This window comes from Saimiri boliviensis, chromosome 5 (assembly GCF_048565385.1).
Source record: "Saimiri boliviensis isolate mSaiBol1 chromosome 5, mSaiBol1.pri, whole genome shotgun sequence".
NCBI lineage: Eukaryota > Metazoa > Chordata > Mammalia > Primates > Cebidae > Saimiri > Saimiri boliviensis.
The window spans coordinates 9,285,114-9,297,533 of NC_133453.1; the positions used below are offsets into that span (position 1 = coordinate 9,285,114).

At 46.6% G+C, this 12,420-nt stretch overlaps 1 protein-coding gene across 5 annotated transcripts in view; it reads right to left on the reverse strand.

Annotated features, from left to right (window-relative positions):
- The window catches only part of DIS3L2 (DIS3 like 3'-5' exoribonuclease 2), a 388,020-nt gene that overhangs the window by 36,700 nt on the left and 338,900 nt on the right, over positions 1–12,420 (reverse strand). For all 5 annotated transcript variants that reach the window (XR_012517592.1, XM_003936718.4, XM_074398855.1 and 2 more), the window contains exon 14: positions 684–763. Coding sequence is in view for 4 of the 5 variants with exons in the window: in XM_003936718.4 (XP_003936767.1) it covers positions 684–763 (80 nt within the window). In the remaining variant the exon portion in view is untranslated. The remainder of the gene's footprint in view (positions 1–683; positions 764–12,420) is intronic.

Below are 12,420 nucleotides of genomic sequence, written 5' to 3' on the forward strand. Positions count from 1 at the left end.
GGCATGCACCTGTAGTCCCAGGTACTTGGGAAACTGAGGTGGGAGTATCACTTGAGCCCAGGAGTTTCGGGCTGCAGTGAGCCATGATTCTACTATGCACTCCAGCCTACGTGACAGAGCAAGACCCCGTCTCGGGAGAAAAAAAAAAGGAGCCAGTCTGTGATGTGGAAAAGAGGTGCTATGAAATTACGCCAGGTGCCACCTTTTCAACGAGGCCACCAATTTAAATCTCTGTAAGCACCCAGAAATCTCCCAACTATTAATATAAAATTCACAAGGTAGACAATTACAACAAAACCCATGAACCTAACTATAGACAGGTAGCAACTGGACAACTGCAACAAAACCAAAGTCACACAGTGAACCAAACAAGCAGGCACAGGACTGGAGACTAAGAGTGGGGAGGGTCTGGGGGACGGCTGGAGCCTGGAAGAAGGTCTGCTTCAGAATCTGCTTCTATCACACCACAACTGCTCCTCTACAAGCACTCCAACTTCTATACTCAGGGGCAAAGAGATCTTATAAGAGGACTATTTCTGTGGCGGCTGTTTTCTAGTGCAGTAGTAAAAGGTGTCATTCCCTTCCTGAAAACCAGCTAGCAATGGAAGCCCAGTGTCAGAAAGCCCACAGGCACCACTGCTGCACACACGTGAAGTGACACTCTTTCCCACTGAGTGGCTTACTTGTTGCTGTCGCGGTACTCATAGATATGACATCCTTGAGGCAATCCGGTCTCATGGTCCAGAGTGAAAGCAAGCTTTAGCTAAACAGAGAGAGAAGAGAAAAATACGTTTGAGGCAGCATGTTCTATTTGTTCCAATAGCTGAAATGAAAAAATAAAATCAAGCAAAGTCACACTCCCTCAAGTCAATGCGTTGTGGAGAACCTGGGCCTGCTTGCTCTGGGAAGAGCCTATACCTTACAGGGACCTCATCATCAATGATGACTATCACCAGGGCTCTACTCGTTCACTCAGCATACAATCTATACATTTATTAAGCACCTACCTTCTGCTAGACATGAGCTAGCGGAGAGGGAAAGAACAGTGACAGCAGCCTCTTTCATGGGTCTTACCGTCTAGCAGAGAAGACTGATGGCAATCAAATGATCATACCAATGAATATGTATACATGTGTAGAACTTCAAATTAAAATAGGTTCTCTGAAGCAAGAAAAAAATCCCCATTATTCTATAAAAGTAAAGAGCCTGACCTGGACAGAACAGGTAGAAGGGAAGGCTCCTCTGAATCAGGAGGAGCGGGGAGTGGAGAGGGTTCTCCTGGGCAGAGAGCACAGTGCGTGCAGACGCCCTGGGGCAGGAGCTGCAGGAACTGCAGGATGGCTGGTGAAGTTAGGCCCTGATACATCCAGATTCATGGTGGGTGACTCAGGGCAGGACCGTCTTGGCCACAATGGAATTTTTGGCCTTTACCCTAACAGCGAAGAAGAGAAAAAGAAGGAGTGGATGAGGTAATCAGAAATCTATTTCGGCAAGATCCCTCTGGCTACAGTGCCAACTTCAGACCACAGACCACAGAGCAGGAGCGACATCCTGCAGGACAGAGCCACTACAGAGTCAGGGAGTGGCCGAGGGCTGGGACTAGAGGGGGAGAAATGGACAACTGGAGACACATTTTAGAAGTAGAATCAACAGGATATGCTGGTGGATTTGATGCTGGCAGTGGCAAGGAAAGAAAGAAAGAAATCAAGCTTTTGAATCCAAATCACCAGTCAGGTGGTGCTGAGAGAAAGACGGAATTTAAGGACTGATGAGTCAGAAATCTGACTCTGGATAGGTTAACTTTGAGACACTCATTAGCTTTCTTCGGTAATGGAAGACCAGGAACAGGAGCTCTGGTAAGGCCTTGGTTTCTTTCTGGATTCCAGAGAGCAGTGCTCAGGTGAGTGCTGAACTCCCAACAGAGCTCAGAGAGGTGCAGCCTGTCTTGCCAGAGCCAGCTGGTTATGACAGTTTTAACATTCCAAATGCAAGCCAATTACTATGTTTATTAATTCACTGCATTTTTAAAGCACCAGGGAAATTTTAACTAAAATTAACTGCACATTAGGAGGATACATTATTATAATTTTTTTTTAAACTACAAGGCTGTGAACACAACTAATGATCTGCATCATTAGATACTGGATGACTTTCCTCTTCCTTAGTGGGAAAGGAACTCATAGGAATGGTTTGTCCTCTAACTGACCCAGATGAAAACACAAAAGCAGAAACAAGCCCTTCTTGACCATCGCGAAGCCAGGAACTTCAAGTTAAAGGCATGTTTTCCCTACAGAGCACCACTTGAATCTTCCCAGCCCTCTCCTTTATGAAGTAAAAAATAATTTTAAAAGCGTCTAACAGTTACAACCCTTTTCTCTTTACCTCTCTCTTTGCAGCTGAGGTCAGGTCTATATTCATTCTGCCCATTTTGAGTCTGCATTGCTCAGAAATTTTCATATCCTTTGACTCAGTGATTTATGGATTTATAGTTTAGAAAAATTATCATAAATGTAGGAAGAAAAGTTTTATTTGCAAAACAGTTTCCCCCAGTGCTATTTATTGCAAAGACTAAAAAGTCTAGCAATAGCAGAAGGTTAAACAAACCATCCTACAGTCATACATGGAATAGCAGGCAGTTGTTATGTTGCTTAGGAAGAATTTTTACTAACCCAGGAAAAATAAGTTGGACAGATGAGATAAAGCAGGATGTGCACTTGATTATACAGTGTACCATGAAGACTATGTAAAAAAGTTCAAAGGCTTCCTAGAAGGAAGACTGAGGCCAGATGTGGTGGCTCATGCCTGTAATCCTAGCACTCTGGGAGGCCGAGGCGGTAGATTGCCTGAGCTCAGACACCAGCCTGGGCAACATGGTAAAACCCCGTCTCTACTAAAATACAAAAAAATTAGCTGAGCCTGTAGTCCCAGCCACTCGGGAGGCTGAGACATGAGAATTGCTTGAACCTGAAGGGTGGAGGTTACAGTGAGCCAAGATTGCACCAATGCACTTCAGCCTGGGCAACAGAACGAGGCTGTCTTAAAATAAAATAAAAAATAAATAAAAATTAAAAAGGCTTGGAAGGAACATACCTAAATGGCAACAGCGGCTATCATTAGGTGAGAGGTTCCAGGTGATTACCTTTTTTGCATTTTCCAAATTCTTTACAAGCATACATTGCTTTGATAGAAGACTAATATGTTTTCCTCCTTATTTTAGGACTGCCAATTCTTTCTTACAGAATTCTAAGCCCTCCTGAGTTTCCTGTGTCTTTGGTCCCTGTTTTCTGGACAGCTGATCTCAGCCGAGTGTCTTATGCTGGACAGCTGGTCTTAGCTGAGTGTCTTATGCCTGCCCTACTAGCCACTAGACCCAGGAAGTACAGTATGCAGCTGCTCAACCAATATCTAAGCATCCTTCTTACTCCCATTCTTCTTGCTCCCAAGAGGGCACTGGGTGAGAGAGGATTTATCCACTGGGCTGGCACGGGCATGCAAGGGAGATGAGCTGGTAAGGCAGGCTACACGTAGAAGGGTGTGAACTTCATTTCACCAGAAAGGAGAAGCCATGGCAGGTTTTAGGGCAGAAAGACCAGCTCTGATGGTCAGGTAGAAAAGGGCTAAAGTGGGAGAGGGTGGGGAGAAAGGTCTTAGAGGCGGCTGCTGTGGTGGCCAAATGAGACGATGAGGATCTGGCCTAAGGAGGTGCAATGCAGATGAAGTGTTGGAGACAGTTAAGAGCCAAGACTTGGAAATACATACACATTTAACTATGTGCCAGTCACATCTGGAATCTGCCTTCCAGACCCCACTCAATGCTGTATCTCCCATGATCAGGTGAAAAACAAGTGATCAGACAGAAGCTGTAGTCCTTAGTCATGAAGGAACTGTGGGAAATCTAATTGCAGGGGGATCCTCAAAGTCAGGAAACTATGTACACACCAATTCAACAACAAGGCAAGTCAGTAGAAGTGGTGATGGGGTGGAGGAGAGAGAAGACTGGAAGAGAAGACCAGTCATGTTTACTGAATGGAGGACTCATACTTATTAAATGCCTACTCTATGTCTGTTCTCACACTGCTAATAAAGAAATACCTGAGACTGGGTAATTTATAAAGAAAAAAGATTTAATGGACTCACAGTTCCACATGGCTGGGGAGGCCTTGTAATCACAGCAGAAGGCAAAGGAGATGCAAAGGCAAGTCTTACATGGTGAGAGGCAAGAGAGTTTGTGCAAGGGAACTCTGAAAACCATCGGATCTCGTGAGATGTATTCACTATCACGAGAACAGCACAGGAAAAACCCACCGCCATGATTCAACTACTTCCCACGGTCCTTCCCACGACATGTGGGGATTATTATAATTCAAGGTGAGATTTGGATGGGGACACAGAGCCAGACCATATCACCTACCAAGTAAAGGCTTTCCTTTATCCTGACAACCACTTGAATTAGGTATGACTATTTCCTTTAAACAGATGAGGAACTTGAGGCTGAGAAAAGTTAAGCAGTTTGTGTGAACTACAATTAGAACTGGAATTTTAACCAAAATCCACATTCCTTTCACCTCACCAGCCTCACCAGCATTACAGGATTGGTGATGATCCGGATATAAAGTAGGTGAGAGAGGGCAGAGTCAACAATAACTTTCAGGACTCTCTGGCTCAGGCTACAGTGCAGATGCTATTGCTGCTCACCCTGACAAGGAAGGACAAGAGGTTTGGGAGAAGAGTCGGAGTTCAGTTTGAGATTGCTGACTCTAACATACCTGAGAGGCATCTAGTGGAGATGACCAGCAGGCTGCTGAATATACTGTTCTGAAGTTTACAAGCAAGATTGTAACCTGGAGGGATAAGAAGAGGGTCCTGGATAGAATCCTGAGAAACCGTTGTATTGAAGAGCTGGACAACAGAACTGGGGAGTCGCTATGGAGTTCTGAGTTCTGACATTATAGCAGCCAAGGGGAGAACATGCTTAAGGAGGGAGCAGTCAGCAGCATTAAATCCTTCTAAAAGGTCAAGTAACAGAGGACATTCCCAAACCAGGACTCCTTTGGATCTATCAAAAAAGACCCTTGCAGGGAGTGCTCGGAGCAGAGATCAGGGGTGACAGGTTGAAAAGTGAGCATAAAGCCAGGAAATGGCAATCTTGAGTGAATACAACTCTTAACAAATTAGTCAGTGCTAGGGAAGAGGCAAGATTCGTGAAATGGAATGGGACAGGATAAGAGGCTGTGGGAATGTACCGAAGGTGTGGAAGGGAGTGTATTCAAAGACAACAGAGACTTGTTCAAATGCTGACAGGAAGTAGGCACTATGGTGGCATAGAAGACATAAGAGAGACAGAGAGAACTGCAGATTCAAGGTCTCTGAGACGACGAGGGATTGGATCCAACACAAAAGTGGAACCCCTTTCTGCAGGAGGAAGGACGATGAGCAGGAATAACAGTGTGATCTGTGGATCGGCAGGGGGGATTTAGAATGTCCTAGTATGATTTTTGGGGTTATTTCCTGAGAATTAGGAGACAAATTATCTGCAAGGAATGGGGAGTGTGATGGGGGAAGAAGTTTAAGGAAAGTGATGAAGGTTTAAGATTGCTCCTTTGGAGAACAGGAGAAACAGCCGACCTGGATGGAGCCATACGGATTGCCAAGGAGGATTTGGATCCCCCTGAGGCCACAGGAGCTGAAGTTACTGTAGCAAGCATCTGTCCCACTGTTGATTTTTTTCTAGCAAGCTAGACATTAGCATAAAGAATGTTAGGTTGGTCCAAGCTGAGTATCTCCCAGGAAGGTTTAATGGAAGAATAAGGGGTAAGGGAGTGGAGATACGATACAGCAGCATATGGACCAGGACACCTATGGGGGAACAGGAAGGAAATAAATGGCAAAGAGGCTGATGGGAAGAAAACAGAAGTGGCTGGGTGACAGATGTCTTGAATGGAGCTAATATTTATTGAGCACGTCCTCTGTCCTAAGCATCTCTCACTCTGGTCTTATTTAATCCATGCAACAGCTCTGCAAGGTTGGTTCCTACCTCTGTTTTACAGGGGAGCTTATTAAATACTTGGCCCAAAGGCAGAGCTGAAGTGTGGTCCATGTTGCTAACCACTGGGTGTAGTGTCTGAGAGGTCAAGGAGAGGAGTGTGGGAGTTGAAGGGGCTGAGGCATGGTCAGAGAGCAGGTCGTGTGTCTGACCTTGGAGACAGCTGGTCAAAAACAAGATCCAAAAAGAAAATCAAGGAGTGGAGAGTCAAGGGTCTGGGTAGGGATGAGTGTGGGATCCTTCATGAGGACTGAAAGTCACCCAGGATGATGGTATGCGGTTTCCACAAAGTATGTCACCACCACTGTGCAGGTGCGTGTAGGTGCTCACCATGTGCAAGGTATAATACATGAATGAATGGGTCCATCTGTTTCCTGTAGCAGACATGGATGCGTATCTAGTAGGCATTTCCTCCTTGCTAAGGATGCCCTAGTTTCACTCAGCTATTCACTCCCCTGTCCTGCTCCCCAGTATAGAGGGTCTAAGGGGAAGAAGACCCAACCTCTAGCTCCAGGGCTGGACCTGACGGCTCTGAAGGAAGAAACCCAAGCCAATCAGGGCATGGCATTTCCTGGCCCTAGAAACTGGTTCAGGAATGATGTGTGATCTGATGAGCTATGAGGGGATGCCTGTTGAGTGCTTCTGGGCACATGGGCCAGAACTGCAACCAGCTTGCCACCATCCTGAGAAGAGAGCCAAGTCAAGGAGGATACAGACTCAAAAGACTGACAAAGTGGACAGCCAGCGCTGTGGTGGAGGCAGGCCTGGTCCCTGCCACCTACTGCCTTGGTGTAATTTGTGCTCACGTTTCTCCTAAGGACACTGACACACAGTGTATTTCCCCACTCCCTTGGCTCTGCTCTCCTAATCGGCTCTCTAGTTGTTATCTTCCCGAAACATAATCCTGGTGATGCTTCCTTCTATTGTACCTCTGATGGCTTCCTGCTGCTGGAGATACAAAAGTGAATTTAACACAGCCCAGGCTCTCTGGAGGGTGGTTGTCCACATGAACAAATATGGACTGCAACAGAGCAATGGAAAAAGGTGGGTCTGTGCACAGGAGGGTGTGCCAGCCAGGGAGGCCCTCAGGGTGGACAACAAGAGTCTTTCAGGACAGGGAAGGGTCACTCTCTGGCTCCAAAGAGCTCTGTGCACTCCCCCTACGTGGTCCACCTCCCTGAGGAGTTCGGAGCAGGCCATGCTCCCTCAGGCCTCTGTGCCCTTTCTCATGCTCCGCCAGCTTCCAGGGGAGCCCTTCCTGCCTGTCCCTCCTCTGCACAAGTGGCCTTGATCTTTTGTTTTTCCCTTCGCTGGGATGCTGGAGGCAGAGCCTTTTCCCCCAGAGTCCAAGGGTGGCTTCACTAGGTCTCCTGGGCACTCAGTGTCCTTATCACTGTCACAGCTGATGTCCAATGTTATCCCTTCAAAAGAGTATCTCCTTTCTCTCCAGTAAATAAATTTTGCCTCACATCTGCCCTCTGCTCAGTAATTGCCACCAGATGACAAGCTGTGGCTCAGATGCTCTCAGTGTTCAGGTATTGCCATCTCATCAGCACTCTGAAGAGGCACAAGCCCCTTCCCTCAACAGTGTTCACGGGATACTTTCTACGGATCAGGCACAGCAAGCAACCAGGCAGCAGAATCACCGCCTGCAGAGACCCACCCACAGGGCAGCTCAGCTTGGGAAGTCAGCCTGCAAGAATGGCAGCCACTCAGATTTCACAAGGTCTTTCTCCAGAGGCAGCTGCCATGTCAAGTGAGAGAGCTCACCACTACCCAATCCTTTCCCCGGAACAGGCTTCCCTGGGTGGACAGTTTCCAACTGCACAATGGTCCTGGTATTGGGTGAATAGGGAAGGAAGTGAAGGACCCAAGAGGCTGCTCTGTCAGCTTTCACCAGCAGAGGGAAGAAGACTTCAAATGGGTTCAGTTAGAGGCAAGGCTTTCATCCCAACAAGGACAGGTCAGTCTCCCTAGGGCAGAAAATGGAAGACCCTTTTCCTTCAGGGACTCAGGTGGAGGTCACACAGGAGGGCAGGCTCCAGACAGCCAGAGCATGAGAATGGGACTTCCACTGGGACCCCTTTGGACCTAGGCCCCTTGCTCTAGGGTGGGGTGCCAGGGAATCACGTGGGTGAGCTCTCGACGCCTGGATGAGTTGAAGGGACTAGGACCCTTGGGAAAGGAGAATCTTTCCCCAGACTCTGTGGAAACATGCGATGCAGACCCTAGTGGGGTTGTTGGGCCTTTGAGAGGCCCTCCTTCAGCCCTTCTGAGCTCTCTGGGTGGGATGGCAATGGAGACAGCAAGGCCATCCTCCCAGCAGGCAGCAAGAATGAGTAACTGAGGACTATGTATAGCTTCCTCAGGCTTCTCAGATTATTGCTGCTTGGGGACGGCACTTCAGGGAGGACTTAGGGGCAGAAAGAACGTCCTAGGTAAGCAGGAGGAAGTGCCCACTGAGTCATTTAATGTAACTATTAAAAGGCAGGTGACCTTATTTTGAATCCCAGTCTGGTGAAGCCAGTGGGCCAGGCTACATTCATAAGAATAACCAGAAGAGTGGTGAGACAAGACAGAAAAGTATGGCCAGACAAGCATGCCAGAGGTCCCTCTGGGCTACTGAGCAGGTAGGTCTTTGGCTGGCCCAGGCACACGGGCAGCTTTGTCCAACAGCTACACTTGGAGAATGTCACACAAGGGACACTAGGCACTAAACTCCATCAGTTAGGGAAAACACCACATCAAAGGTTTTGAGGCTTTGGAAAACTTCTGGCCTGACCTTGGAAGGGCAAAAAATAAGTTATAAAGTTTAAGAATTCCCTGTTTTGTCCACAATACCTCCAAGATGACCTCTCATGGGCAACCAGGTCACCCTCTGGTCATCTCCCGGAAGGTACTTACAGCCCCAGCAGGACACAGTCATTCAGTTTTCTCTGCAGGCTACTCCATGAATGAGCAGGGAACCTAGGATGCTAGCTCAGGGCTCCCCTCACAGGCATGTAACGAGGGAGGTCACTGGTAAAAGCACAATGTGAGTTCTTTGGCCAGTTCAAACCAACATGAGTTCTCCAGGAGGCCTGTGAATTTCCTTCAATCTGCTAGTTATTAGGACTAAGGTTCAAACACAGGTCAAGGCCAGCCTGGGAAGCCTCCAGCCTCTCCATGCTTGACTCTTCCCCACACAGTCCACTGACTGGGTGCTGCAGGGTATCCAACTCTTCCTTAAGCTGAGAGTGGCAAATCCTAGCACAGTTCAAACGTTTCAGGTATGCCATTTATGGCAGACTTAAAAAATCAGAAAAGTTAATTCTACCTGCAGCCTTGGCTTTTAATAGAAAAATCTGATTAGAAGAAAATCTCCACATTCTTAGAGATGATCTTGAGTTTTTCTTCTTTAGTGCTCATGTTTGGTTTGGATTTCCGAAGTATCGTTTCTTTTTTCCCATCTCCTTTTTGCTTTCTTTTATAAGACAAAGATACTGTGGACTTTGCTTTAACTTGGTTAATAACGATTCTATGGCAATGTATTAAATTTCTTTCTCCTAAGTCCACTGAAGTCTTTTTGGACTTGGAGAGAGCTTTTTAAGAAAGAACTTGCTCTTTCAGCAGGATTTTCCTCCCCACCCCAAGCTCTGGTTCTGACCTGGAAAAATAAGAGTGAGAAAGAGCAAGAGAATCCTGCAGTCCTGACGTTCAACTTCGCAAACCACAAAAAAGAACCTTGCTCCAGTAACGTAATCATGGAGATTTCTGGCACCTTGGTCTTTCAAGAAAAATACATCCTTCTGCTGGCACAGGGACCCATCAAACTAAATCCTGTTCAGCATGGAGTTCCCGATTCATTAGTGTTGGAAAGTCTATAGTGAGGCTGGCCGCTCCCATTGGATGACGCCTCCCTGCAGTGCTGTCTGTAAACCCCACAGCTGTGTTTTCACTTAAAGCCACTTCTCCTGACTGAGCTGCACCTTGTTCCAGAGGCTTGTTCTGTTCTCATTAAGGTTAAAAATGACAGGACAAGGATTCTTCAATGCTGAGGTTTTACTTTCTGAGAAGAAAAAAACGTCTGTCTCTAGAGCTCTGGTCAACCCACAGGGAGGGCTGCTCTGTAGGAAGGAGCCAGTCCCAGGAGAAAAGGGCCTGGTGGTAGCTTCCATGCCCCCAGGTCAGGCGACTTCCTCTTCTGAGGTGACTCCATTGCAAACCAGCAAGTCTATGGCAGGAGAGTTCTGTTGACCACTGTCCCTGTATTACTGGGTGAGTCCACACAGAGGAGAGCTCGTCTCTGGTCCCAGGGTCTCCTTTAGCAGAATGGGAGCGCCTTTACCTCAGCAGTTTCCTGATCAGGTCTTGCCCAGTTACTGGGCCACGTTCTTGCCTCTCACATGCCTGAGCAATATGCAACAGTGAATAGAAAGCGTGACAAGTAAGTCTGTGTGTGTCACATGTAGCCAGCTGAAGAGAAAGTGCAGCCAATCTGCTCATCCTAATCAAAGCTGGAGCATTTTTGAGGATTTTCATGACCAAAAAGGGCAACTGTATTGGAACATTACCATATCAAACCATTTGTGCTCAGAGCTCAGGAGCCTCTGGCCAATTACTGTTCAGGAAATAGAGTTACCCAAAGCTGCCTCCACAGTAAAGTGTCAGTGCTGACTGTAAGAACTGCCTATCTCCCCTTCTAACACAGAGATGGTTGTGCATCTGGGAAAGATACTGTCTAGATTTCCTTGCATATAGAATATAATGATTCTGCTACCTATCTGTCTGCTTTCTAAAGCTTGTGGTCCTGCCCTCGGCAGTGGTCCTACCCATGCTGCAGACCTTGTAGAAGCCTCCCACTTTAGAGCGGCTGCTGCACAGCTTCAATGACACACTCAGCAAAGAGAAGGGAAACAGAAGCAGCTCAAGTGACTGCTCTCCACCCACTCAGAGATGTTCTACACTTTATCCTGGAGTCAAGATTAAGCTAGAAGAAAGTCATGTGCGTAGATCATGTGACCTTGGCTCTCTAGTGCCTGTCTTCCTCAAGGGTGGGTTAATATGTCTCTCTATTTTCATCAGATTTTGTCTTAAGAAATGCCTTGTAAAAAATCTATTTCCTGGCTGGGTGTGGTGGCTCCTGCCTATAATCCCAGCATTTTGGGAGGCCGAGGCGGGTGGATCACCTGAGGTCAGGAGTTTGAGACCAGCCTGATCAACATGGTGAAACCTCATCTCTACTAAAAATACAAAAATTAGCTGGGCGTGGTGGCAGGTGCTTGTAATCCCAGCTACTCAGGAGGCCAAGGCAGGAGAATCACTTGAACCCGGGAGGCAGAGGTTGCAGTGAGCCAAGATTGCACCACTGCACTCCAGCCTGGGTAACAGAGTATCAAACAAAACAAAACAACAACAAAAAAACCACAACTCTTTCCTCATTTGCCCAAAAATGCTGTCCACTGTTGTAACACTGAATATTTCCAATGTCAAGCCTCATGTGAGAAACTGCTTTTAGGTGCTAGGAAAACTAATTCTCAACATTGAAGGGGTTTGTTATAAGAGATAACCTTATAAATTCTCCCTCCCCCACTCCACCAAGCAGGATGACTGCCTCTGTGATACTGAAATCAGAAAACATGAGGCCCAGTCACAGGAGCTGTGTCCACCTTTACAGATGTCACATTCTTTCTGGCTCCTCTGCTTGATTCTGATTTTCTTTCTGTTGTTTAAATGCAGCTCACTGCTGATTTTCTTTGTTGTAAGCTCTCTCAAAATCTTTTTGGAAACAGAGGAGGGTATATATAAACAAAGCAAAGTTATTAAAAATATAAGCCAAATACACATAAAAATATGAGATCCAGGCAAGTTTGAACACAAACTGATGAAACAATGCCCATAATGGTAGGCACTCAGTTCATGGAAAAAAAAAAAAAAAAGAAAGAAAAAAGGACATTCCCATACAATACTCAGAGCCAGTGATCAAGCTGGCTGTATTCTTGAAAAAACAGTAGAGAACAGAATGATCTTCCAGGGAATTGGCCTCAGTTTCCAGGGACTTGAGGAGTTGGGGAGTTATATAACCCCAAGTGGGGAGCCAGCAGTTCTGGCTTTGTCTCTGTTCTCTCCCAGATTCTGGGGTGATGGCGGAGTTCTGATGGTCTTAGACTTTCTACCTATGAAATACAGCTGAGCTCCTCTATGGTTGTCTTCATGGTTTGTTTTATGGGTAAATGTGAGATACTTTCTAGGTTTGCTGGAAGAAAGCACTCATAATAAGCCCCTGCTATATCACTTAGAGGAGAAGCTCTAAGATTTCAGAAGGACCAATGCTCACATCTTGAGATGTTTTAATGAGAAACAGTGGCAGTGAAGAATTCTCCTGTAAAAGGCTGTCT